The following is a 26044-nucleotide window of genomic DNA, read 5'->3' as shown; positions in this document are numbered from 1 at the left end:
GGCACGGATGTTAGCTCAGGGCCTGGCTTCCTCAGCAAAAAGAGGAGGACTGGCAGTAGTTAGCTCAGGGCTAATCTTCCTCAAAAAATAAATAAATAAATAACAGACCTAAACGTAAAACCTATAAATACAAAATTTTTTTTTTAATTAAAAAAAAAAAAGTAAGTCCTGGGGATGGTGACTATAGTTAACAATGCTGTATTGCATATTTGAAAGTTGCTAAGAGAGTAGATCTTAAAAGTTCTCATCACAAGAAAAAAAATTTTGTAACTACGTGTGATGATGGATGTTAACTAGACTTACTGTGGTGATCATTTTGCAATGGATACAAATATCAAATCATTATGTTGTACGCCTGAAACGAATATAATGTTATATGTCAATTTTACCTCAATAAAAATATCAAAAAACATTTACTCTAGCTTTGTGGTAGTCTCCATCAGATTGAGAACGGTGTTTTTGTAGATAGACTATCAGATTAAGAAAGTTCCCTTCTGTTCGTAGTTTGCCAAGAGTTTTTGAAATTACAAGTATTTTACGGCTGATATGCTTCTGCATCTATTGAAATAATCATATGGATTTTCTCCTTTAATCAGTTAATATGGTGAATGACATTTATAGATTTTGCAATCCCAGAATAAGCCAAACTTTACTGTGAACCTAAAACTGCTATAAAAAAGTCTACATAAAAAAACATCAAATTGCAGAAGCAGCTATACAGTACAATATGATTTAAAATTTAAAAACCTGCAAAACTATATTTATATAATATTTATGGAGATTATGTAGTAAAAACACAAGAACATGAAAAAATGGAACATTCTATCATAGGGTATAAAATCAGAACTCTTCATGAAATGTAGTTGGTATTTGTTCAAATGGATATGAAATATATACATGAAAAAGGGATGTTATATTTTGACCTGTAAATGCAAAGTGGCCTACAGTTTGTTTTTACCTATATTTATTTACAAGTGTTTCTTTTTTTCCCCAAGTGATTTTTTTCCCTTCTGGTCACTTTTTTTTTTTTCCAAGGAGGATTAGCCCTGAGCTAACATCTGTGAATCCTTTTTTTTTTTTTTTCTGAGGAAGACTGGCCCCGAGCTAACACCTGTACCCATCTTCCTCTACTTAATATGTGAGACGCCTACCACAGCATAGTGTGCCAGTGCCATGTCTGCACCCAAGATCCGAACTGGCGAACCCCGGGCCACCGAAGTGAAACGGGAGCACTTAACCGCTGTGCCACCGGGCCGGCCCCCGGTCACTTTTGAAAACCTTTTATTTTGAAATAATCATAGACTCACACACAGTTGCCGTCGTGATCATCTTTGAATCTTCTCTTTTTGCTGGCTCAGTTTTGTGGTTCTGTCTTTTCTTTCTCTCCACATTTCTATTATAGTATTTCCCATATTCTGTCAGACGCTGTCAATTTCAGAAGTCTCAAAGGGTTTCAATGTGTTCTTGTTTCTGCTGACCTAACTACGGTGCTTCATTTCTTTCTATGTTTGGTGATCTTTGTGAGGCCTTTTTGATTGATCCTAATCTATGGACAAACTGGAGACCTAAACTGAGCCCACTTTTCTCTAGAGAGAATTTGCTTTCGCTTCTGCCAGGAGCACCACCACCCTGGATGCTCCTTTGCTCCCACCCAGGGTCCCAGACTCAATCTAGGTGTTTCCTTCCCACCTCCCAACACAGTTCATGTTGCTCATGGCAACTTGCTGGGCCTTTCAGAGACCTCCTCTCTTCTGGGAACCAGCCCAGGAAGGATCAAATTGCTACTTGCTTCTCTCGGCCTTGCTAGCTTTGGGATTTGAAGCAAGTCTATTAGCTTGCTCTGCCTTCTTTGCAAAATGAGATTAATCACTACTTTTGCAAGGTTATGGGAACTACAGACAATGACTGAAGTCGTAAGCGACTGGGGCACACTGAGAACTCAAGGCCCTCTATTCAAGTGCTCTTGATGTGCCCAGGGCTTTAAGGGTCCAGCCTTCCCGTCCAGCGGGTCACATCCCATCCGCACCATTACAGAGAGGCCAGAGGTAAAACAGCACGACACAGATGCTTTACTGTTTACAAAACATGAAAACCCAGGCCCCAGGAAACTCAAGTGATGCCAGAGAAGTGGAAAGGACAGAGAAGTCAGTGGCCCTGGTGTCGGGGCAAGTGGCAGGGTCTCAGGCCCTTACTGCAGGCTCTGTTTGGCTGGGCTCCACTTCTGGCAAAGGGCAGCTCTTCTGCCTGCAGCCTGGGGCCAGGCCCTGCCTGAGGCTCCCATGCTTGTGGGAAGAACAGGCAGAAGAAAGACATGGCTGATGGTCATCCCTGAGGAGGTGGTGAGCAGCTCCCAGATTGGGGCAGGTGGGTGGAATCCAGGCCAAGAGCCTTGTGGGCCCCTCCCTAAAGCTCCAGCCTGGCCACTTGCCCCTCTTCAATGACCCTCCCTCCTGACACCAGCCCTGGGAGAGAACATCTTCGTGGCCAAGCGGGAGAAGCAGCTGAAACCCTTCCTCCAACTGAAGAAACACAGGAGCTGGAATGCTCACCAACTAGGAGAGGGCACCCATTAAGGGTATGAACAAATCTGTCTAACAAACTGTAACTGGGCTCAAAGCATCAGTTCATCCCCCAGCTCCAGCTCTGTGTGGTGCAAGGACCCAAAGGCGGCACTGAGAGCCTGGTAGCTGGGGCTTGGGTCCCAGAGCTGTCTCTTCTCCAGGCCTTGGGGGCTGTGCCCAGTCCAGAGGAAGCAAGGGCAGGGTCTGGGTAGGGTAGCGCCTAGCTCCGGGGCTGCAGGTGGTTATGGAGCTGCTCCGCCTGGGTCTTCAGGCGCTGGAATTCCTCCTGAATGAAGTCGGTCAGGGCTTTACGCATCTCCACCTGAGGGGAAGGACTGGGGCTGGCCTGCAGCCCTCAGGGAGCTGCCCCCAGGAACCCTGGGAGGCCAAGGGCGCTGGGAGGGGCCGAGGACAGTGAGGGGGAAGCCCAGGGGGGAAACTCACAGTGGACTTGTTCTCTGCCCGGAGCCGTTCCAGCACGGGCAGGGCACTAAAGGGCTTTCCGATCAGCACGGTGATTTTCTGTGGGGAGACCAGCCACCAGCAGGTGACAGGAATAGGGGGAGTGCCCACAGCTCCAGCCCAACTGCCCCGGGGAGCCAGAAGCCAAGTCCTGCCCCTAACTTGCTGCATGCCTCTAGGGCCATTCTCCCTCTTTAAAGTCAAACAGTCGGGCTCAGTGGCATCCAAAGGCCATCTCAGTCCTGGGGTCCATGATCTAGACGTCCTGTCCCAGTGCAACCCTTTGCCTGCCCCTGCCCCAGCCTGATTGCCTTGGCTCTCCTTCTACTGGCCCTGGTGCCAGGAAGGCCCTCTCTATGTTCCCCTAGGTCCCCATGCTGCAGCCTCAAGCTCAGCTTCTGAATCTGGTCTCAGTAGTGCTGAATGAGAGACATAGAGCAGATGGCAGACAGACAGACAGATGAAGGTCAGCACCCCTTACCCACCTGTCCAAAGCGGGGGAAGTAGGGCGGGCTGTTAGGAAGGACGTCGTTCATTCCTGCAGTGTGGTGGACAGAAGGCCGGGAAGCAGGCATGGAGTGGAGCAGGGCAGCCTGGGACCAGAAGGAGCCCCCTCCCTGCCAACCAGCAGAAAGCCCCTGGACACCACCTAGGGAAGCCCCTCTCCCTCCCCCATCCCCAGGCCGCAGCCTTGGCCAGAGAGGGAGACTCACCGACATGCCACAGCGGCAGGATGACGGGGTTGAGATGACACTCAGCAATCAGGCGCCCAATTCCTGTCCCAGGGAGAGGCAGAAACACTGGTGTGAGCAGAGCTTCAATGCCAGCCTACAGCCGGGCCATCCCTGCCCTCCTCCACTTAAAACGACCTGCCCCCTCCTGCTGCTACCAACATACCCATCTGCCACAGTCCAAGCCAGCCCTTACCCCACTTGAAGCGCAGGAACTCGGAGCTCATGTTCACTTTGCCTGTTGAGAGCGAGGACAGAGGTGAGGCTTGGGAGACATGGAGGAAGCAGTCCCGCCCATATTGTTAGTGGGGGTCGCAACCCTGCCAGCCCCACTGACCTTCTGGGAAGATGTGCACCCAGTCCCCATGGTTGAGCTTCTCCAAAATGAAGTCCATTCCCTTCTGGTAGACGCCATCTCCTGCCGAGAAAAGGCCTCTCTCTGTCAGTCCCCATTCTCCCAGGGCCCCTCCTTCCCCGTCCCTGGGAATGAAGCAGCAGCTCAGGGACTTTCTCATCCCCCACTGTGCCGTCCATACAGACCCCTTCCAGTGACTGTCTCTCCCGGGCCAGCTCAGCCCCGGTTGCATCATGGCCCTTGACATCCTTAGTTCAATAATATCCTCTAAACCTCTAAGTGCCTGTCATGTACAAGATGGCATCATCGTCTCAAACTATCTCTGACCAAAATTCTGAACTTGGCAATTCCTCCTCCAACCTAGGACCCTGCGTTCTGCCTGTTGGTCTCATCATAGCCTCACCCGCTGGGACACTTCAGCTGCAGGCATATACCTACAGTATACACCCTTGCAGACCCCCGGATCGGCTCACCATCCTCCCTACCCTCCCTCTCTCCCTGCCAGGCTCTTGGAGCCTCTCCTTCTCCTTGGGATGCACCACTTCTGGGGCAAGCCTACCATCTGCTGCCCCTGGCTCAGAGGGTGCTGCTGGAGCAAACCAATTCACAACTTCCAGCCTTGCTTGGGGCCCAGATCCTGGACACCAACGCTGTCTTGGCCAGGCCAGTTACTGCAGCCACTCCCCACAGGCCTCCTAGCTCTGCCTACATCCTCAGCCTCCACCGTCCCTTTCTCTTGCTGGCCCCTTCCTCATAGGGCTCCCCTTGGCGAAGTCTCTCAGGAAAGGGAGAACACTGGCTGGAACACACAGTGTCATTGAGAGTTGGGAAAAACTCAAATTTGCTAAATGGAAAAAAGTGGGGCCGAGCTGCCCCCAATGCTAGCAACACTTGCCTTAGAGACATGCTGAGACCATGACACTGAATCCAGGTGGCCTGGTGCTCAGCAACAACACAGACATGGATGCCTAATGCTGTGTGCTGGCTTTCAATTTGGAGTCACATGGAGACAATCTGTGACCACATGCATTAAGAATCTCATCAAGCTTGTCCATATAGTGGACAGAAACAGAAAAGGAGGGAGGTTGAAGGAGCAGGGTAGAGTAAATATCCTCATCTTATCAAGTAGGGAGTAGAGAGCCATATCACAAAGAGGGAGAGAGACAGACTCCAGGACTAGCTTGTGGCTATGCACCAAGAAATGGACTTTTAATCTGTTCTCTACAAGGCCAAGTCTGTAGAAGGTGCTAGTTAGGGATCCAGAAATCTCAACCCAACCCAAATGGGGAGCTGGCCCAGCAGGTCCCTCAGGGGTTGGAGTTAGGGATCAATCACCCATGACCGTTTCTTAGGGCAGCACAGAGCAGCGGTTTCCCTACTTGGGACTGCATTACCTGCTAGGGGGTGGGCTTCAGAGCTGCTGGCTCCTCTATTAAAATCCACTGGTACAACCAAGCCATCCAGCTTGAAATTGAAATTTTAAAACACTACTACTATGCTTTTGGAGCAACACTTCATAATGTTTAGCTTTTGCAAATGCTATTTCTACTCACTTGTTCAGCTTGTGCAAGATCACTTCGATACTTCATGTCATATCACAAGGCCTATGCTTGGGGGGGGAAAGGGAACTTCTTGGAATACAGAAGCAAAGTATAACAGATACTTCCTTTTTTTCAACACGTATTGTTAGATCTTTGCTACACATCAAACGTGTTTGGTAAATAGCTTGTCCCTGCCCATTTTCTCTCACTGAAGGTGCTTAGGATTAAGATTTCTGCATCAAAAAAAATAAAATACCTAGGAATAAACTTAACCAAGGAGGCGAAAGACCTGTACCCTGAAAACTACAAGACACTGGGATGAGAGAAATGGAAAGCGACACAAATAAATGGAAAGATACACTGTGCTCATGGAAAGAATTAATATAGTTAAAATGTCCATACTGCCCAAAGCCATCTACAGATTCAAAGCAATCCTTTTCAAAATACCAATGGGATTTTTCACAGAACTAGACCAAATAAATCTAAAATTTGTATGGAACCACAAAAGACCCAGAATAGGATTAAGATTTCACTTTGTCTTTTTACGTTTTCTTTTTATTGGAGGAAGATTAGCCCTGAGCTAACATCTGCTGCCAATCTTCCTCTTTTTTTTTTTTTTTTTTTTTTTTTTTGCTGAGGAAGACTGGCCCTGAGCTAACATCCATGCCCATCTTCCTCTACTTTATATGTGGGATGCCTGCCACAGCATGGCTTGCCAAGCAGTGCCATGTCTGCACCCAGGATCTGAACCAGCGAACCCCTGGCCGCCAAAGCGGAACATGCTAACTTAACTGCTGCGCCACCGGGCTGGCCCCTTCACTTTCTGTTTTTAATTGTGCAATAAAACCTAGATGCAGGCCAAAAAGAACAAGACAAATGGAGACAGAAGACCTCTGTCTGAGGTTGCAGAAGGGAGGAACTAAGACTTGGGAACAGGGGTACGCGAGCAGAGTCCTCATCTCTCAGAGCGGGGAGTGATAAACACCACCACAGTCACTAGCCATAACGTTGTAGCCCCTGCTTCTTTCGGAGAAATGAAGTAGCCTCCAAAAGCAGCAAAAAGAGAGGCCAGCCCGGTGGTGTAGGGGTTAAGTTCACGTGCTCCAATTGGGCAGCCCAGGGTTTGCAGGTTCAGATCCCAGGTGCAGACCTACACACCACTCATCAGGCCATGCCGTGGTGGCATCCCACATACAAAACAGAGAAAGACTGGCACAGATGTTAGCTCAGGGACAATCTTCCTCACACACACAAAAAGAGGCAGCAAAAAGAGAAAGCTTTTCAGGCAGCTGTCTCCGGGGAGTAGTCCGAGGATCTGGAGGGGTGGGCACTGCAGCTTTTCATTCAAAGTCCTTCTTTATTATTTGAGGTTACTTTATTGGATTTTACCCGGTTTTACTTTGACCAACTAGAAATAAGAAACTCTTCCTTGACCTCTAACACCTTTTGGTTACTTCCTCCTCTCTCTTCTTCCTCATAATGAAACCTCTGGGAAGAGTGGCCACCCCTGCTGTCTCCAACCACTGCCCCCGCGCACCCCCCGCAGCTCCTGCAGCTGTCACTCCCTGGAATTGGCTTCTCCAGGGTCACTGGAGGCTTCCACAGTGGCAAAGGGCTCTGCTTTGCTTCCTTCCTCTCTGGCCATTGCTTCCTGCTGCCTTGGTGGCTTGTCTCTCCTGTGTTTTGAGGTGCTGTCTTGGGCCCCTGCTCTCTCCCTCTACAATCTCGTCTCTATGTTTGTGACTTTGTTTGTGGTTGAGTCTCCGATATCTTTATTCCCAACCATTCTTTTGAGTTCCAGAACTGCACATCCCACTGTGCCTCTGGGACTGCTCCCCACTTCAGGTGACAGGCTCTTCAGATGAAGCATGTGCAAAACGGGACTTACCTCCTCTCCCAACCCCCACACTACTTTCCCCTCCTCCCATCCTCCCAATGGTTCAGTGTTACCAGATGGCACCTATGTCATCTTTGAGTTATTTTCCTCACCCCCTCCTACACCCAATCTATCAAGTCCTGTTGACTCTGCCTGCAGAGCACATCCCAAAGCAGGCCCCTTCTCTGACTCTCCACGATGACCCTCAGAGGCCTAGCTACAATCCTCTGCTGCCAGAAGCACTGGGATGACCCCTAACTGGGCTCCCTGCCTCCACCCAGCCCCGCTTCTGTTGACCAGCCACACTGCAGCCAGGGTGCTCTCTCTCTGAAGCACAAACGAAAGCACATCGTTACCCTCACAAGACAGCACATTCTAAAATGATTAACAGGGGCCAGCCCCATGGCCTAGTGGTTAAGTTTGGCATGCTCTGCTTCAGCGGCCTAGCTTTGGTTCCCGGGCACAAACCTACACCACACATCTGTCAGTGGCCATGCTGTGATGGTGGCTCACACACAAAACAGAGGAAGACTGGCAACAGATGTTAGCTCAGGGTGAATCTTCCTCAGCAAAAAGAGGAAGAGTGACAATGGATGTTAGCTCAGGGCCAATCTTCCTCAGCCAAAAATAATAAAATAAAATAAAATAAAATGATTAACATGATTATTCCAGAACCCTCACATTTGGCCTGCAACCTACATTTTCTTTCTTTCTTTTTTTTTTTTTTTGAGGAAGATTAGCCCTGAGCTAACATCTGCTGCCAATTCTCCTCTTTTTGCTGAGGAAGGCTGGCCCTGAGCTAACATCCGTGCCCATCTTCCTCTACTTTATATGTGGGACGCCTACCACAGCATGGTGTGCCAAGCAGTGCCATGTCCATACCGGGATCCGAACCAGCAAACCCTGGGCTGCCAAAGTGGAATGTGCGCACTTAACCACTGTGCCACTGGGCCAGCCCCGCAACCTACATCTTCTACCTTTATCGCATACCTCTCTAGTGCCTGGCACACCTTCCCATGTCTCGAACACCTTTCCTTTCATACTCTGCCTGGAAAAATTCTACTTCCCCAGAGGAAAGAGCAACCTGGATTCAAATCCTGGCTTTGCCAGCTCTTGCCCTGTGACCTTGCCAGCAGTTTAATCCCTGAGCCCCTTTATCTGGAAAATGGGGATCAAAATGGGCCCTGCCTCCTGAGGCTCTCAAGATGTGCTTAGTCATTCAATGTCACATCCCTCACCCCACAAGCCTATTTGTTCTCCCAAACCCTGCAGCCTCTGACACATGCCACCACCATCAAAGACCAGTGATACCACACTGCCACCATTGAGTTAGCAACATCCTTGCATGAAGGGGCTGTGGATAATGCCTCTTTGACCCTAATGCCAGAGCTCCAGGTTCATACAATCCTCAGGCAGTTGCAGAGAATTGAGCACTCTCCAAGAAGCCATGGCTCCTCCACTAGCCACTTGCCACCTCTGCTGCCATGCAGTGGATCTGGGCCTCACGCTAGTGGGGCAGTGGTCCCTGGCTCCCCTTGCTCCCAGGCTGCCTGTCCCACCTGGGTCCCTCCACGTCCCGTGCTGCCAAGCCAGAGGCACTGGCTACCTCCTCCCTGCCCCAAAGGAGGCCAGAGAAGCCCCAAAAGCACCTCCCCACAGCCAATGGCCCACTAGGGCCTCCCAGAGGAGCAGCTCACCTCGACACACGGGCACACACTTGCCCAAGCTGAAGAAGTGGGAGTGCAGCTCCTTGGTGAAGCAGATGTCTGCAGCCGCAGGGGTCCTGGAGTGGGGACAGATACAGTCATCCTTGCCTCACCTGCACCCTGCTTCCCTACCCTCCCCTCAGCATGATGCCTGGCATCATCGGCAATGCAGAATGGAGGCACAGGAGGGCCTGCAGGGTGGGGCCCCACTCCCTGCCCTGCCTAGACCGCTGGATGCCACCTCCTGGGCAGAGCAGGAAGAAGGCAAATCTGGGCAGAGACGGGTGAGGCCTGCTGGGCCCACTGCAAGGGGCCCATTCCTCCTCACCAACGCATCAACTTCAGGTTCCAGATGTGGCGAAGTTTCAGGATCCCTAGAGAAGGAGAGAAAAGCCTTCATGCCCTAACTTAGCTTGTCTTTAGGGAGCACCTTTTTCTGTCACCCTCTTTCAGGGAATGGGGAACAAGGTCAGCAGCACTACCTTTTCCTATGGCCCAAAGTGGCACCTTGCAGACCCTTGGGCTGGACCTCAAATTCTCCCTGGCTCCTCTGTCTCTCTCATCTCCCATATCTTTAGTCACTACATCTGGTCTGCTTACATCTCTGATAGATTTTAACACTGCCTATTCGTCTATACCTCTCCTTTCATTATCACTGCCGTCACCCTAGTCCAGGCTACTGGACGGCTCCAAAGCCTCCTTCCTGGCCTCCTAGGACCCGCCTGTGGCATCCTACATGCCATTCTCTGCCCAATGGCCAGGGTGAACTCTGAAAGGCTCCGATTTGACCCGGTGGCTCCTCGTGAGCTTTAAGATAGTCTAATGTCCTGCATTCAGTGGTGGAAGCCCTGAGCACCCTTCTATGCAGCCATCCAGGTTACTGGAGCCAAGCAACTTCCTGTGAAGTCAGCAGAGCAGGAACTTCTAGGTGGGGGACCAGGCTCCCAAATGAGGCTGGTTGAAGGGTACAAATCCAGTCTGGGGCAAACCTGAAACCAGGACACAGGTCTTCCAGCCCCTAGCCCAGAGCTTCCTTAACAGGACACCGTATCATCCTCAGATTTGTTCCCAAGACTCTGTGGGATCTTCAACGGTTTAGAGAATGGAGGGTTCCACAGGTCTGGTGCATCAGAGTAAAGAATCTGTCAGACCTTGCCCTGTAGCCATTTCCTCATTTTCTCGCTCCCTCCAAGTTTCTTAGGCTCTCTCCAAATCACGTTCCCTGAGAGGATGCTGAAGCTACAAATCAAATTTTCAGCCCTGAGGCAGGACACCCCAGAAACAGGAGTGCCAGAGCTATGTGAAGAGCCCACTGACAAGTGAGTTTGGGGGCCGGCCCTGTGCTCCACTTCAGCGGCCCAGGGTTTCACCTATTCCAATCCTGGGGTGGACATGGCTCCGCTCATCAGGCCACACTGAGGCGGTGTCCCACATGCCACAACTGGAAGGAGCCACAACTAAAAATACACAACTATGTACCGGGGGGCTTTTGGAAGAAAAAGGGAAAATAAAATCTTTTAAAAAAAGAGAGTTTGTTCTGCCTTTGTTTGGCCCCCATCCCAGGTTCTGTCCCTGCCTCCCTGTGCCCAGCGCAGTGGTCCAGGTACCCCAGAGATGAGGGTCATCCATGCAGGACTGGTGATTGGAGACAGTGATGAGGGGAGTGGCTGGGCCCCGGTTCTCGATGAGTTCGTACAGCACCTCCTTGTTGTGGACGGTGAGGTGGTTCATGTACTCTGGCGGGGAGAGAGGGAGTGTGGGGGGCCTTGGACTTCTCCCACAGCCCAGGGCTCCCTCGACCCACACTAGGCCCGGCCAGCGCTCCCAACCCCAAACCCCAACTCTAGCCGGGCGCGGAGACCCGTGGCCGACCCTGCCTCGGCTTCAGGCACACTCACTGGTCCAGAAGCAGCTGTAGGTGCCCACCAGGCCCATGACAACGCTGCTGGCCAGGGTCCAGGCGAGCGGCGGCACCGCGGGGAAGGGCCATTTCACGTGTAGGGGCATCTTTCCCCCAGAGCGAGCTCCCTCCCACCGCCCCCGGCGGCCCGGCGCTCCCTCTGCCACCGGGCAGCCTGTGGGGCCGCTCCAGGTCTGTGTCCTCAACCGCTCGAGAGCTAGGTCCCTGACAGGCCAGCGCCGCAGACGGACGCCGCGGCTCAGCGCGACAGGGGCCTCGACCAAGGTCACCTCGCAGGTCAGGCCAGAGCCGGGCCCGGCCCCGCTCTCGCCACAGCTGAGCCGCCACCGGGCACTGGAGCCGGAGGACGTAGCAAGGAGGGATAGGGGCCAGCAGCAATAGCGGTGCACCCCGCGCACCCGCCGGAAACCGAGTCGGCGACGGCGCCCGAACCCCGCCCCCCCGCCACCTGTCGCAAAACGCGCTCGAGCCGCTTGACGGCAATGGGGGAGGGCCCGCGGGCCGCGGAGTCCCGCCCTGCCCTTGCGCAGCTCTGGTCTTAAGCGCCGGTTCCTGTGTCCTTAATCCGTCTCCCAAAAAGTCTCGGTGGGCAGCAGGGCTGGGCAGCACGATTAGCTGACACCGCTGGAGGTCGCGGCGGGTAGAGCACTTTCTTTTTTCAGGAAGATTAGCCCTGAGCTAAGGACTGCCAATCCTCCTCTTTTTGCTGAGGAAGCCTGGCCCTGAGCTAACATCGTGCCCACCTTCCTCTGCTTTCTATGTGGGACGCCTACCACAGCATGGCTTTTGCCAAGCGGTGCCATGTCCGCACCCGGGATCCAAACCGGCGAACCCCGGGCCACCGAGAAGCGGAACGTGCGAACTCAACTGCTGCGCCACCTGGGCCGGCCCCAGGTGGAGCGCTTTTACTTTAGTCTTTTTTTTCCCCTTTACTTTTATTGAGGTGAAATTCGCATGACAAGGAGGCCGGCCTGGTGGCCGAGTGGTTGGGCTCGCGTGCTCTGCTGCGGTGGCCCAGGGTCTCACAGTTTCGGATCCTAGCGCGGACATGGCACCGCTCATCAGGCCACGCTGACGCGGCGTCCCACGTGCCACAACTAGAAGGACCCACAACTGAATATACAACTATGTACTGGGGGGATTTGGGGAGAAAAGCAAAAAAAAAAAAAATTCGCATAACATAGAATTAACCATTTCATACTATTTTATAGCATTTTATATTATATACAGTAGCTTATGTATATAACAGTGTTATACATTATATATTATATATTAGATGATGTAATTTTACATAAGTACAATATTGCAAATTTATACTATACGTATATATGTATGTAATACGTAATGTGATGAAATATGTAATATATAGCATATAATAGGAAATTATATGTTATAGTTTTTTATATCGTTTAGTACGTTTGCACTGTTGCCAGCCACCATCTCTAAGTAGTTCCAGAACATGTTCGTCACCGCAAAAGAAAGCCCTGTACCCATTAAACAGTCTTTTTAATCTTTAAAGCATAATTTTAGTGACTTTCAAAATTTTTCTAACCTTCTGCTCATCACCATCCCCAATCCATTAGTGCGTAGGTCCTACCAAGAGGGACATTGCCCTGATGACAGCATTACAACCATCCAGTGAAGACCCACCACCTGACCAAAGACCCTGCCTGAGTCCTCCAGTTGTCCCAACAGCAACAGTGCAGGACCCCAAGGGACACTGAGCTGCCAGCTCTCTAGTTCCCTTCTCTCTGGGACAGATCCTCAGTCCCTGCCCTCCAGGAAGGGTGGGGCAGCAGGCTGGCCTTGACGTGTGGTAACGTGATGGGTGAGTCAGGAGGACAGTCTCTTCCTCTTTCCTTCTCTCCAGTCCCTGCCCAGGCAGGCGCTGGGATTCCGTGGGTTGTTGCAATCCACTTACAGCCGAGGCAGGCAAGGAGACAAGCTGGTCTGCACAGGTATGGGAGCCCTCTGGGGAGAAGTGGGGAGGAAGTTGCCCCAAGCCTGGGGAGGGGGATACGAAGGGAAGGGAACCCCAGGACTGGGGCCAAGGCCTGGTGTTGGGAGCCTGGGCTGGGCTTTGGGCTGAGGCCAGAAACAGTCACTTTCTGGTTCTTCTTGCCCTTGGCCCTCATGGGGGCCCCTGGCCCCAGGGCCTCCAAGCTTGGGCCTCCAAGCCTGCGGTTGCCAGCTCAGGGCTGCCTAAATACCCACATACGTCCCAGAATAGGCACCAGGGCAGGGGACTCAAACTAGCATGAGTGACAGAGCAGGTGGCCAGGGAAAAAGAGGCATTGAGCCCAGCCCGGAGAGCGAAGGAGATGGACAGAGACGCAATGACAGAGACAAAGATCGGGGAGAGCAGAGAAAGACAGAGGCAGAACATGAGCCCAAGAGGAAGGCAATGAGGTGACAGAGAAAAGCCGGCAGACAGAAGTACAGAGACTTATGTCACTGAATGAAAGTGACAAGGACAGGGAATGGAGCAAGGGGCTGAGCCCAAAAGATAGGGCAGAGTCTGGGTGAGCCTGAGACAAAGATAAACCAAGAGAGATGCTCAGGGGTCGGCCCGATGGTGCAGCGGTTAAGTGCTCACATTCCGCTTCGGCGGCCTGGGGTTTGCCAGTTTGGATCCCGGGTGCGGACATGGCACCGCTTGGCAAGCCATGCTGTGGCCCGCGTCCCACATATAAAGTAGAGGAAGATGGGCACGGATGTTAGCTCAGGGCCAGTCTTCCTCAGCAAAAAGAGGAGGGTTGGCAGCAGATGTTAGCTCAGGGCTAATCTTCCAAAAAAAAGAGAGAGAGAGAGAGAGATGCTCAGGAAGAGAGGGGCTCCAGTTGGTAAGACGAACAAGAACGGCTGCCGCTGGTGGCGGGGGCGTGAGAAAGGGGTCCCATCACATACCACAGTGGGGTGATTTGGTGTATCTGAGGTCATTTTACATGCATACACCCTTGAGCCCAGCGATTCTACTGCTGGGAATTTGTCTTAAAGATAATATCTCACAAGCAGGGAGAGAGATATGCACGAGGATGGTCCTCCTAGATGCTAATAGTGGTGAAAAGTTGGAATCAACCCTGAGGTTGAACCCTTGTGGACTGCTGGTGGGAATGTAAGATGGTGCAGCTGCTGTGGGGAAACAGCAAAAAATTAAACACAGCATTCCCATATGATTCAGCAATTCCACTTCTGGGTATATACCTAAAAGGAATGAAAGGGGCTCAAACAATATTTGCACACCCATGTTCACAGCATGATTCACAGTAGCCAAAAGGTGGAAGCAACCCAGACGTCCATCAACAGATGAATAGATAAACAAAATTTGGCCCATCCACACAATGGAATGTTATTCCACCTTAAAAGGAAGGACATTCTGACACGTGCTACAACATGGATGAACCTTGAGGACATTATGCTAAGGAAAATAGGCCAGTCACAAAAGGATAGATATCATATGGTTCCACCTGTATGAAGTCCCGAAAGCACAGACAGAAAGGAGGATTTGGGGCAGGGGGGTGGTGCCAGGGGAGGGAGAAGGGGAGTTAGTGTTGTTAGTGTTTCATGGGGACAGAGTTTCAGCTCAGGAAGACGAAAAAGTTCCGGGGATGGATGGTGGGGATGGCTGCGCGGCAATGTGAATGTACTTTGATGCCCCTGAACTGTAGTCTTAAAAGTGGTTAAGATGCTAAATTCTATGCTCTGTGTATTTTACCACAATTAAAAAGAATGAGGTCAAGCCATACGTGCCAGTGTCAGAAGGTGTCCCCAGGAAGGAAGGCAGGACATCTGCAACACTGGCAGCTCTGGGAGACTGGTGCTGGGCAGCAGGATGAACATCACTTTCTCTGTCCCGTATTATCATGTCCTGGAACCAGAACTGAGTCCAGCTGGGACTGTACCTTGTGGTGACCTGGATTCCTCTGGAGGGTCCCAGCAGCCCGCACACAGCCATGCACTGCCCCGCTGTGTTCCTGCTCCTCCTCCTGGCCGGTGGGGCGGAGGCCTTTCGCATCTGTGCCTTCAACGCCCAGCGGCTGACGCTTGCCAAGGTGGCCAGGGAACATGTGATGGACACCTTAGTTCGGGTAGGTTCATCACTGCAGGGAAGCTGCACCCCTAAGGGCCGTGACCCAAAGCCCCCAGCCCTGCCTGATCAGGGGCATGTTCCAGAGAAGAGGAGACATCAAGAGACATGGGTGTGGAGACATGGGGCACATTCCTTCCCTGTCCTTAGCCTCAATCTCCTCCTCTGTAAAATGGGTGCAGTGTGGGTAGGGATGGCATTCAATCCTCTCCCAGGCTCTTTCTAGTCCCCACTGCTCTCTGTGGGTAGAAGCTGGCACCACATGATACTCTTGGCCACGCCAGTGCCATTTCCCCAGGAACACCACACCCCCCCCCCCAGGGTGGCTGGCACTGAGTGGGGCTGGCCTTCCTGGTATCCTGCAGATCCTGGCTCGCTGTGACATCATGGTGCTGCAGGAGGTGGTGGACTCTTCTGGCAGTGCCATCCCCTTGCTGCTTCGAGAACTCAAGCGGTGAGGACGGCTCTGTGGGTGTAATCTGAGGCCCTACCCCAGAGCCTCGGGGCTCCTGACCCTGGGTTCCCCTTTTCTGGCAGATTTGATGGCTCCGGGCCCTATGACTTCCTGAGCAGCCCCCCGCTGGGGCGCAGCACATACAAAGAGCAGTACGTGTACATCTACCGGTAAGCACAGACAGTGGCCAGCTTCCTTCTCATCGTGTTCTTTCTCCTCAATGGTTTTATTCTGGGATCTTCCTCTTCTCCACCCCAGCCAGCTTTGGTGCCCATGTGTCCCTACAGAAGGAGGCCTTCCTTCTCCATGCACAGATGTGGAGCCCCTCTGCCTCTCTCTTGTAAAAGCCACTGGGGCTTAGAGTGAGGCTGGCCCCCTCTTTGGGAGCGGCTGGCTGCAGCTTCTAGGAAGAGGCTCAACAGGGGCCCATTGTGGTCCTTGGGCAGACCTAGTTTCCAGAAACAGTCCTAAGTTGCTGGGAGGACAGCCTGGGGGAAGGCCCTTTGGGGTCAGGATCCAGAGGTCAGAGAAGGAGACCTGTTTCTCTATATAGATGAACTTATACGATGTCTAGAATTCACTCCAAAATAATAGGGGAGGGGCCGGCCCAGTGGTGCAACAGTTAAGTTCACATGTTCTACTTTGGCAGCCTGGGGTTCACCAGTTCGGAACCCAGGTGCCGACCTACACATCGCTTATCAAGCCATGCTGTGGCAGGCATCTTATCAAGCCATGCTGTGGCAGGCATCCCACATGTAAAGTAGAGGAAGATGGGCATGGATGTTAGCTCAGGGCCAGTCTTCCTCAGCAAAAAAGAGGAGGATTGGCGGCAGATGTTAGCTCAGGGCTAATCTTCCTCAAAAAAAAAAAAAAAAAACACAAAAATAACAGGGGAGGCCGGCCCTGTGGCCTAGTGGTTGTTAAGTTTGGTGCACTCCACTTTGGCAGCCCGGGTTTGTGCGTTCCGATCCCAGTCAGTCCTACACTACTTGTCAGCCATGCTGTGGTGGTGACCCACATATAAAGTGGAGGAAGATTGGCACAGATGTTAGCTCAGGGCTAATCTTCCTCAGCAAAAAAAATAAAATAAAATAACAGGGGAACAGAAACACATCCATACAGGAGTGCTCATAGCAGCATCACTTATAACAGCCCCAAAGTGGAAATGGCCCAAGTGTCCATCAGCTGGTGAAGGTTTGTGTGTGTGGTCTCTGCACAGGATGGAAGGAATGGAGTCCTGACCCATGCTGCAGCATGAGTGGGCCTTGAAAATTGATGCTAAAGGAACAAAGTCAGACACAGAAGACCGCATACTATTTGATTCCTTTCACATGAAATGTCCAGAATAGGCAAATCTACAGAGAGAGAAATCAGATCAGTGGCTGCCAGGGGCTGACGAGGAGGGGAATGGAAAGTGATTGCTAATGGGTACAAGGTTTCTTTTTGGGGAGATAAGAATATTCTAAAATTGATTGTGGTGATAGTTGCACAACCTTGTGAATGTACTAAACACCACTGAATTGTGCATTTTAAACAGGTGAATTTCATGGTGTGTGAATTATATCTCAATAAAAAAAGTTCTAGAGAAAAAGTCTAGGAAGGCTGTGCCCACATGAAATGGGGCTGCTGATGGAGGGCCCCTTCCCTGAGTGCCAGCTTTGATATTGGCACTTGCAAACCAAAATCACTGACGTGGGGCCTCTGCTTCCTGTCCCTTGGTTCCCCAGGTCCCACAAGACACGGGCCCTGGATCACTACCTGTATAATGATGAGGATGACCTCTTTGCCCGGGAGCCTTTTGTAGCCCAGTTCACTTTGCCTAGCAAGGGTAGGAGGGGAAGAAGGGTGGCCCTGTTCTGTGGGTGGGGGAAGGGGATCTGGCTGGCTCTCCCAGGGGCTTGGTTACCCGCAGGAGGCTGGGCAGAGAAGGGCCAGGAGTGGGTGGGAGCCCTCCATCCCTGGGGCTTCGCAGTCCTTCCCAGCCTGGTGCTGGTCCCGCTGCACACCACTCCGAAGGATGTAGAGAAGGAGTTGAACGCCCTCTACGACGTATTTCTGGATGTCTCCCAGCGCTGGCAGAGCAAGGTAGGACTGGACAGATTGCATGGGAGGGATGAGGACAGGATGGCTAGCTAGGTGGCTGGGCCCAACTGCTGTCCCCTTCTCCAGGATGTGATCCTGCTTGGGGACTTCAATGCTGACTGCGCTTCGCTGAACAAAAAGCACCTGGGGGAGCTGGTGCTGCGGACTCAGGCAGGCTTCCACTGGGCGATTGCTGATGGAGAGGACACCACGGTGCGGGCCAGCACCCACTGCACCTATGACCGCATCGTGCTGCACGGGGAGCGCTGCCAGAGCCTGCTGCATGCCGCGGCCACCTTTGACTTCCCCAGGAGGTTCCAGCTCACCGAGGAGGAAGTAAAGGGGTGGGGAAGGAATGGGGTCAGCGGGAAGTCCTTCAGCCCTGACACTAACACTTTGTCCCACCGCCCATCCCCAGGCTCTCAACATCAGCGACCACTACCCTGTGGAGGTGGAGCTGAGCCAGGCGGTGTGCAGGGTTCAGCCCCTTGGCCTGGCCGTTCTGTTGCTGCCATCATTGCTGCTGCCACTCCTGCCCCTTCAGCTGGACCTAGTGGCCTGAAACTGCCCAATGCCTGCTGCCCACAGATGTGATGACTACACTGCCTTCAGGACTCAAACCCCGGCCTCCCTGTCCATCCTGTGCTGGGGCCCAAGTGACTCCTGAGGGCCTCAACTGCAGCCCTGTCCCGTCAGACTGCAGCCCGGCCCAGCCCTCCTCCATTGGACTGCAGCCCGGCCCAGCCCTCCTCCATTGGACTGCAGCCCGGCCCAGCCCTCCTCCATTGGACTGCAGCCCGGCCCAGCCCTCCTCCATTGGACTGCAGCCCGGCCCAGCCCTCCTCCATTGGACTGCAGCCCGGCCCAGCCCTCCTCCATCTGCCCTTTCTTTGGTTTGGCTTATGTTCTTTGGTTGGGCCTGTGCCTGGCATGAGAATGTGGAAGACGAGGAAGGCAGGGGCCCTGAGGCTGGAGCCATGCTCCTCTTCCCCCAGGTAGTTATCAGGAGTGGAGATAAAGGAGGCTCCAGGGCTTGGGGAGGGGAAGAGAGGGCTTAGGAGGTGATCTCGGCTAAACTCCTGATTCCTGCAGGACTCAGAAAAGGGAATCCCAACAGATCAAAAAGATTTTATTACATGACAAAAAGTAAATTTACACATACACTGAGAACAAAAAACTAGATTGGTGGGGATATTACATATGTGTAGCAGATATGTCAGAGGGCCATCTTTATTGTACATATGAATCAAGAAAATATTAAGACCACAGTAGATACAAGGATGGAGAGAAGCAGATTACACACGCACATGCGCAGAGTAACTAAGGAACGAAATGTTTCTCATTGCAATCCAGTGAATGAAAATAGTTGCAAACAGTCCCGATGCCTGCAGTCAAGCCCATGTTCATAACCACTGTGTGGCCTGGCCCCGCCACTTAGGGTGCTGTCAGTCCGCATTGGCACATGCTTGGGGTAGGTGGGAGCCTGGAGGAGGCTGGTTACCAAGGGTACAGGTGCACGCAGAAGAGATCTATAACTAAAGCATCTACCAGAGCACACTCTTAGGGAGACGGACTCCAGGGTGGGGGAGTCGGCCAAACATTCACAACCAGCCCACATGGGGTTGTTGCTGTCACGGGACCCTCCCTTCCCCAGCTCCATTTTCCAGAGAACAGAGCTCAGTAAAAACATAGCAGGACATCAGGGCTGCTTAAGCACAAATTATCATATTTATGGCTTAAAACCATCATTTTTGAGGTAAGAAATAAATCTTAAACTTTAGAAATGGCTGTAGGGAGGCTGGCCCAGTGGCGCAGCAGTTAAGTGAGCACGTTCCACTTTAGCAGCCTGGGGGTCCGCCGGTTTGGATCCCGGGTGCGGACATGGCACTGCTTAGCAAGCCATGCTGTGGCAGGCATCCCACATATAGAGGAAGATTGGCAAGATGTTAGCTCAGGGCTAGTCTTCCTCAAAAAAAAGAAATGGCTATAGGGGCTGGCCCCGTGGCAAGTGGTTAAGTTTATGCGCTCCGCTTCAGACACTTGGGGTTCGCAGGTTTGGATCCCGGGCGCAGACCTAGCACTGCTCATCAGGCCATGCTGACACGGCGTCCCACATAGCACAACTAGAAGAACCTACAACTAGAATATACAACTATGTACCAGGAGGCTGTGGGGAGAAGAAAAAAGAAAAGATTGGTAGCAGATGTTAGCTCAGGGCCAACCGTTATAAAAACGAAAACAAAACTTAATAAGAAGCCTTTTAAAAGAAAAAAAATGGCTGTAGATAAAAATCACAAAAAGCCAGAGGCCTGAGGGGCCATGGGGACTAAGCTCCGCATGGAGGCCTGCCTGGGGAGCAGCCAGCAGACTGGAGCAGCTCTCCCCACCATGTGTAGTCCTGGAATCAGATCCCTTCGCTGTCTTCTCCCAGGTGTACAGCCTCAGGCCACCCTGGCTAGCAGAGCTCTGCAGGCCTCTTTGCTGCTCCCCTAGAACACTGGAGTCCTACCATTGCTCTTGCAGCAGAGTAGCCCTGGCACAGTTGGGGCACCAGACAGCACATGGGGATCCTTAGGCCAAGGAGGGCTACGCACTGTTTGCCCAAAGGCCTCTTGCTGCCAAGTGCTATGGGCCAATTCAGCTGTGGGAGCTTGGTGTGAGGGTGGACACTGGCCAGTGGTGGAGAGGGCCCTGCGAGTAAGGCCCTAGAAGTTGGGGGGTGGGGGTGGGTAGAGCAGTGAGTCAAGGAGATTGCTTAACAACTCAAAAGGGGACTGTGAACCTACAGCATCTGATGGAGGCGGGTCTGAGTCAATGTTCCCAAGAGGCAACTTAAGAGAGGCTGCTAGTCCTAGCCCATGCTCTGGGTTTGTTCCCTCACTGGTAATAAAGTGACAGCTGGCCAGCTTAGTTGTCAGCCTTTTTCTGAAGAAGGGACAGTGACCCTAGGGTTCCCAGAGGCTCTGCTGGCATGAATCCAGATGCAAAGACAGATGAACAGTAAGTAGGATTTATTGATGGGCATGAGTAAGAAGAGAGCAGTGCTGAGGCTCTCATGAGTGCAGGGCTCGCCATTTGTCCAGGGGGCCACGATTAGGGATGTATTTAACTCCACAGCCATCTGGGATGAGCCGCTTTTCAGCCACCATGTCTTCAAATTCATCTGCATTAAACTTAGTAAAGCCCCACTTCTTCGAGATGTGAATCTAGGGAGAGAGACACAGAGGTGAGTCAGGAGGCCCGAGGACTAGAGCAAGAAAAGATGCGACCAAAGCTGCAGCACTACTTACCTTCTGGCGGCCAGGGAACTTGAACTTGGCCCTGCGTAGGGCTTCAATCACATGCTCCTTGTTCTGCAGCTTGGTGCGGATAGACATGATGACTTGGCCAATGTGGACCCTAGCCACTGTGCCTTGGGGCTTTCCAAAGGCACCCCGCATACCGGTTTGGAGCCTAGATTGAGGATAGCATCCGACATGAAATGTCCACTGGAAAGGGCTGTCTCCAAGGTCCCTTAGGGCAACCCATACAAGCAACAGGCTGCATACACTACCAAGGAGGCTGCTGTTTGCAGCCAGTGCACACCGGGCCCCCATGGGGAAAAGGACCCGGTCGGCTTAATTGGCTGCAGAGAACAGAGAACCCCCAAACAGAAAAGACCAAAAAACAGACTAATGAAAGCTCTCCAAACTGTGAGCACCCAACCTACCTGCTTGCTGGCAGACTGTCATCAGTTTCACAGCAAGAGGAGCTACTCCCTCAGAGCCACCTCCCTCCACCCGCTGCCCAGAGGCTGCTTAGCCATGATGCCTTCTGTGTTTGTTTCTGGGAGTCAGTTCTGTTCATCTATGTAGTGGTGAGGGGAAAGCGTCCAGTGAAATACACCTGTCAGCCCTTGGCCTGGCTTTGCTATGGGTGGCTGAGTCTTTATGTGGGGCCACCTCTTTCCCCTAACTGATGGGAAAAAAAATCAAGCCAGAGGCCTCAAGTTATGAGAAAATAACTAAAAAAGCTAAGAACCAGGACCCAGCTCACCTGTCAGCCCCAGCACAGGACAACATCTTGTTGATGCGGATGACATGGAAGGGATGGAGCCGCACTCGGATGTGAAAGCCATCTTTGCCACAGCTTTTCACCATGTACTTGTTGGCACAAATACGAGCAGCCTCCAGGGCTAAGTAGAGGGAAAGGCAGGCAGAATGAGACACAACGGCACACAAGTACTTACCATGGCCCTCCCTGGCTCTGGGGACATCTGTATTGGCCAGCTGAATTTTGCAAAGAGGTTTACAATTGGGTGCTCATGATTAATGAACTGGTAATTACAGTAGAGTGCTCTGAGTCCGACTGGGAGAGTATATAGAAGAGACTACACGTGATTAGCAAAGAATCCTGCCTCACCTTCTGAGGAGAGCTGCTCATATTCATCAGACACCATGTGGCCACAAAGTGGGAACTCATCAACTTTTGCCTTCTTCCGCCCCAGATCGAAAATGCGAATCTTGGCGTCTGAAAAAACCTCAAGTAAGTGTGTGTGTGTGGGGGGGGGCCGCATAGGCAACCAGGTCAGTGCAGCCAAATCAGTTTGGGAGCTCTTCCACTACTTACCAGGGACACCTCGGCAGAAGCGAGACTTTGGGTATGGCTTGTTCTTACAATACCGGTAACTGCAGGGGAGGAAAAACCCAAGTTTGCAGGGGTCCACAAGTGAACTCGACAATAGGTACTTTGAGTGTTCCCTCAAGTTAAGACCAAAGTAGGGCTGGGAAAGGGGGGGTGAAATATGTCAATCTCTAAGGAGGCCCATTCCTAGAAATTGGCTCTAAAGCAAGAGACGGTCTGAACGAGGTGATGAAAAGGTGGAGAACATCCATGCTAGAAACACGAAAGCAAAAACATCTTCCTTACTCCCTATCGGGTTTTTAACCCGCTCTAATGCCAACACTTTGAAATAGACTTGTCCAGTTAAAAAAAAAATCTCCCTTCAAGGCACCGCATACTACAAATTTGCTGCCTAATGGCACAGTTCATGCCATCCACCTAAAGACCTGAGCACGTGGTATTAAACCCGCCTCCGAGCCACGTGATGGGCTCCAGGCGCCCCCTGCAGGGCACATAAGCCTGAGCCCGATTTTCCCGGACTGCCGCTGGAGTCCCAGACCACCACACGGCATGTCGCCCAAAAATAAAACGGAGATGGCACACAAAGGCCCCGAGAGGGCATCGAGCCTGAAAAGGCGACTAACTTCCAAGACAGAGGGCGGGATGCAAGGTGGACGTCACTTCAAGTCCAAAACTGCCACGGCACATGCAGTCCAGGGTCAACCGGCCACGCCAACAAAATGGGGGAAGCATTAAACAGGGGCATGAGCTTTCAAAGAAACAGATTATATAAACGAAGACCTAAAGCGACTTGGAAGACATTGGGGAAAACGTAGAGGCTGTTCCCACGACCGGAAAGCCGCCCCATCCCACGATTGCTTTTAGAGGCCAAAGGGAGTTCTCCCCTCCCTTTTCCCGGCAGCAAAACTGCATGGATACGGCACTCACCATCGGGCGGGGCGGCGGCCCATGGCGACACCAGGATCTTCAGTGGCTGAAACGAAACAAAGAAAGTCGGAAGAGAAAAGGGGGACAGGCCTCAAACCAAAGGAGAGAACCGGCAACCGCACCACATAAGCTCAGACCAACAACTACTCACCGCGCCGGTGGGAAAAAGGCGCTCTCTCCCCTGCGCATGCCTTATATAGGCGGTCTATCTTCGCGCGTAGGAACCATAGAGTCCGGGCGAAGGCGGGTGGACGCTCTGTCACTTCCTGACCATAGACGCAGAGGCGCCCTGCGCCTGCGTGCGGGCGTGGCCGGGCCCTTGCGCAGAGCGGGGAGGCGGCTGTGCACCCCGTCGCGGGCGGCAAGCTGACAAATGGGGTCTTGCCACATCCGCACGAGAAGCCCGCTTCCGGCTGGCCATCTTGGGCGTAGAACTCGTGCCCGAGGCTTTGCCGTAACTATGAAAGGCGTATGTTCCTAGAGTTGAAAGAAGCAAAGTACTCCCGAGTGGGGCTCATGGTCGCGCTCGTGTTCCCGAGAGTCGCGGGGCCCGGGACACGCCCTCTGTGCCTCCCTCTGGGCTCCAGGGCCCGGCAGGGACGCGCTATGCTGAACCCTCGTCCCGCGTTCCTTTGTTGACAGGGAAGCCAGAGCGAGAGGCCCGCCCCCCGTTCGCCCTGTCCTAACCGAAGAGTCTGCAGTAGGCCTTTTGCTGTGAGCCGTGCTCCGTGTCCCCGTTCCCCGGAGGTCCCGGGCAGTCGGCCCTCACCTGAGAAAGGCTGAGAAGACGCCTCCACTGAGACCCGGGGCCCAGGAGACCCCGTGAGCACTGTTGAGCCCGCCCCACACACCCTGTCCCGGCAGAGAAAAGATTTCTGCTCCTCAGGGTGTCTTAGAGAAGGAGAGAAGGAGGGTGGTAAAGCCACTCAGGTGGCAAAGGGCACTGTCACTCCTGCGACCATGCTCCAGTCCTGGCCTCTGAAAGCTGCCTTGCTCCGCGCTCCTGGGAGCTTCCACCCTACAGGGACCCAAAATGTGGCACCCGCCTGTCCCCGCCCCCCCCCCCCCCCCGCACATTCCTTGCCCCGCCCACTGTGTTTCAGCCCCTCCTGTGTGTCGGGGGCGGCTCTCTATAAAGCCTAGATCCCCCACCAAACACACACGCAAGAGGAGTATCTAGAGAGGTGGGCAGGGCTAGTGCTCAAGTCACCAAGGATCTAAGTGTCCACCAGAAGTGCCATGTTTCCAGAAGTGGGGACACCACGACGGTAACAAAGTCTTCCCCATGTAACTTGACAGGTGTGGCCTGCCAGCGAGGGAACCCTGCTTGAGCAAACCTATTCTCCGGGAGAACTGTTGCTTTAATAAACGGCCACAGGTCCCACTGGGAAGGTTTGGGAAGATTTGTGGTGTATACTTCCAGCAATGGTGCAGAGTCCTTCCCAGAGGACCTTCCCTCCATCTGGGGGCACTGGGTCTGGAAACTGGGTGAGAGGCTATGACTCTCCAATGGGGCAACTCAAGTCAGGTTTTTGGCTCCCAGACCTAGAGCCTTCAGAGTTATATACATCAAGCAGTGCTGCAGCAGGCCATCTGTTTCATTTTTACACACACCAATGTTTTCACAGCTTTTCAAAGATGCAGGTATTCCTGCTCTAATGGCTCTCAACACCTCACTGCAAAGAGCTGCTTCTGGACCTTCCCATAGAAAACAGTTGAAGGGGTGGGAAGTTCAGGCCGATTGTGAACAATCTACTCCAAAATTCCTCTACCTCATGCCAGGGCAGCTCTGGCATTGAAACCTATGAACAGCAGCCCACCAGTGAGTCCAGGTTTCAGTCAACCAACCAAGTGAGGTACTAGATTTTGGACCAGCTATGCGCACTAACACATTCAGTCTGGAACCTCAGGTAAGTGCACCCTTATCAGTGAATCCAGCCCTGTTTAGAATCCTAGCTCACTTCCTTAGTCTAAAGCATTGAAAATCCACTCCCACACATGTGCAAATAGGGTTCAGCTGGTAGATATACGTCACGTCTTGGAAATTTTTATTGATGTGTGAGCTGTTTCCTCCTGGGCCACACTTTGTGGGCATGCTGTGATTGGAACGTAGTTATGGGTCTCATGGCAACAGGGGGTGGTTGCAGAGGGTCTGGAGGACAACGGTGTCTCCTTGCAAGGCACCCGCCCCCAGCGAGATAATGACACAGTCCTCAAGCAAGAGAACACCAGTCCCCCAGACACAGGAGGGAGTCTCAAAGGGACCGAGGGCTTCTTGATTGTCAGCTGCAACTGAGGCCAACCAGATGTCCCAATTCCAGGTTTCAGGGTTCCACTCCTCTGACCGCTGCCCGGCCTTTCACATGAGGAACGTGGAGAGGCTGGGAATTCAACTGACACTGGGATCCTGTGACCCTCACAATTGAACGTTGCGTTGGATTTTCAGCACTGTCAGCCCTGCAGTACAGGAAGCAAGAGAGGTTTTAGGGCTGTCATGGAAGTTCTCTGGTTGTCATACTGTGACTTGAGCTGAGAGGTAAGGAACCCGAGCCTTTCATTTTTTCTCTGCACGCTCTCAGGTGCACTCGGGAATCATCCCACACCATAGTCTTCATAGCCGTCGTTACCGCCACGACAGTCCAGGGCAGCAGCCGCTCCAGCTCCCCAGGCACTTGCTGCAGTTGGCCCTTCACCCCAATCAACCACAGGTTGAGAGCC

General features: G+C 52.6%; 3 protein-coding genes and 1 non-coding gene across 8 annotated transcripts; 1 reads left to right on the top strand and 3 right to left on the bottom strand.

Moving 5' to 3' along the window:
* Positions 1–2046: 2046 nt before the first annotated feature.
* Positions 2047–12241, bottom strand: TAFAZZIN (tafazzin, phospholipid-lysophospholipid transacylase). 3 transcript variants are annotated; one of them, XM_001494710.6, is made up of 10 exons: positions 11131–12241; positions 10840–10968; positions 9561–9606; positions 9224–9309; positions 4092–4172; positions 3951–3992; positions 3737–3799; positions 3509–3561; positions 3006–3083; positions 2047–2883 (listed from the first exon to the last, which is right to left on the bottom strand). In XM_001494710.6, exons 1-10 carry the CDS (start codon positions 11237–11239, stop codon positions 2782–2784), a joined length of 789 nt encoding a protein of 262 aa, XP_001494760.1. In that variant the 5' UTR covers positions 11240–12241; the 3' UTR covers positions 2047–2781. The 3 variants fall into 3 exon arrangements, with proteins under 3 accessions (XP_001494760.1, XP_005614705.1, XP_005614704.1); XM_005614648.4 differs by having other exon boundaries at positions 2047–2847; positions 11131–11660; XM_005614647.4 differs by having other exon boundaries at positions 2047–3083; positions 11131–11623.
* DNASE1L1 (deoxyribonuclease 1 like 1) lies at positions 11652–20686 on the top strand. Of its 2 annotated transcripts, none has more exons than XM_014729303.3 (9): positions 11652–11793; positions 12737–13111; positions 15032–15241; positions 15606–15694; positions 15778–15864; positions 17422–17522; positions 17667–17779; positions 17864–18112; positions 18195–20686. In XM_014729303.3, the coding sequence occupies exons 3-9, from the start codon at positions 15107–15109 to the stop codon at positions 18336–18338; spliced, it is 918 nt and encodes a 305-aa protein (XP_014584789.1). In that variant the 5' UTR covers positions 11652–11793; positions 12737–13111; positions 15032–15106; the 3' UTR covers positions 18339–20686. The 2 variants fall into 2 exon arrangements, with proteins under 2 accessions (XP_014584789.1, XP_023489741.1); XM_023633973.2 differs by having other exon boundaries at positions 17864–18090; positions 18195–19158.
* An 86-nt stretch (positions 20687–20772) lies between these two features.
* RPL10 (ribosomal protein L10) lies at positions 20773–24397 on the bottom strand. 2 transcript variants are annotated; one of them, XM_070257649.1, is made up of 8 exons: positions 24096–24397; positions 23478–23803; positions 23327–23372; positions 22385–22443; positions 22178–22285; positions 21812–21950; positions 21067–21229; positions 20773–20982 (listed from the first exon to the last, which is right to left on the bottom strand). In XM_070257649.1, the coding sequence occupies exons 3-8, from the start codon at positions 23347–23349 to the stop codon at positions 20830–20832; spliced, it is 645 nt and encodes a 214-aa protein (XP_070113750.1). In that variant the 5' UTR covers positions 23350–23372; positions 23478–23803; positions 24096–24397; the 3' UTR covers positions 20773–20829. The 2 variants fall into 2 exon arrangements, with proteins under 2 accessions (XP_070113750.1, XP_070113751.1); XM_070257650.1 differs by having other exon boundaries at positions 23478–24366.
* Positions 21273–21407, bottom strand: LOC111771691 (small nucleolar RNA SNORA70). Its single transcript, XR_002805618.1, has one exon. It is a non-coding gene; the product is annotated as a small nucleolar RNA SNORA70 (small nucleolar RNA).
* Positions 24398–26044: the final 1647 nt, after the last annotated feature.

Source organism: Equus caballus, chromosome X (assembly GCF_041296265.1).
Source record: "Equus caballus isolate H_3958 breed thoroughbred chromosome X, TB-T2T, whole genome shotgun sequence".
Taxonomy (NCBI): domain Eukaryota; kingdom Metazoa; phylum Chordata; class Mammalia; order Perissodactyla; family Equidae; genus Equus; species Equus caballus.
This window is presented reverse-complemented; position numbering and strand designations above follow the sequence as displayed.

Excerpts from the sequence above, each read along its gene's own strand:
- TAFAZZIN (XM_005614647.4), bottom strand. The coding sequence starts at position 11,239 with ATGCCCCTACACGTGAAATGGCCCTTCCCCGCGGTGCCGCCGCTCGCC. Across the intron at positions 9,310-9,560 it reads AACCTGAAGTTGATGCGTTG|GACCCCTGCGGCTGCAGACA; the intron begins GTGAGGAGGAAT and ends TCCCCACTCCAG. Across the intron at positions 3,993-4,091 it reads GGTGCACATCTTCCCAGAAG|GCAAAGTGAACATGAGCTCC; the intron begins GTCAGTGGGGCT and ends CGCTCTCAACAG.
- DNASE1L1 (XM_014729303.3), top strand. The coding sequence starts at position 15,107 with ATGCACTGCCCCGCTGTGTTCCTGCTCCTCCTCCTGGCCGGTGGGGCG. Across the intron at positions 17,523-17,666 it reads GTTCACTTTGCCTAGCAAGG|TCCTTCCCAGCCTGGTGCTG; the intron begins GTAGGAGGGGAA and ends GGGGCTTCGCAG. Across the intron at positions 18,113-18,194 it reads TCCAGCTCACCGAGGAGGAA|GCTCTCAACATCAGCGACCA; the intron begins GTAAAGGGGTGG and ends GCCCATCCCCAG.
- RPL10 (XM_070257649.1), bottom strand. The coding sequence starts at position 23,349 with ATGGGCCGCCGCCCCGCCCGATG. Across the intron at positions 22,444-23,326 it reads GGCCGCCGCCCCGCCCGATG|TTACCGGTATTGTAAGAACA; the intron begins GTGAGTGCCGTA and ends CCTCCCCTGCAG. Across the intron at positions 21,230-21,811 it reads TCCTGTGCTGGGGCTGACAG|GCTCCAAACCGGTATGCGGG; the intron begins GTGAGCTGGGTC and ends TCCTCAATCTAG.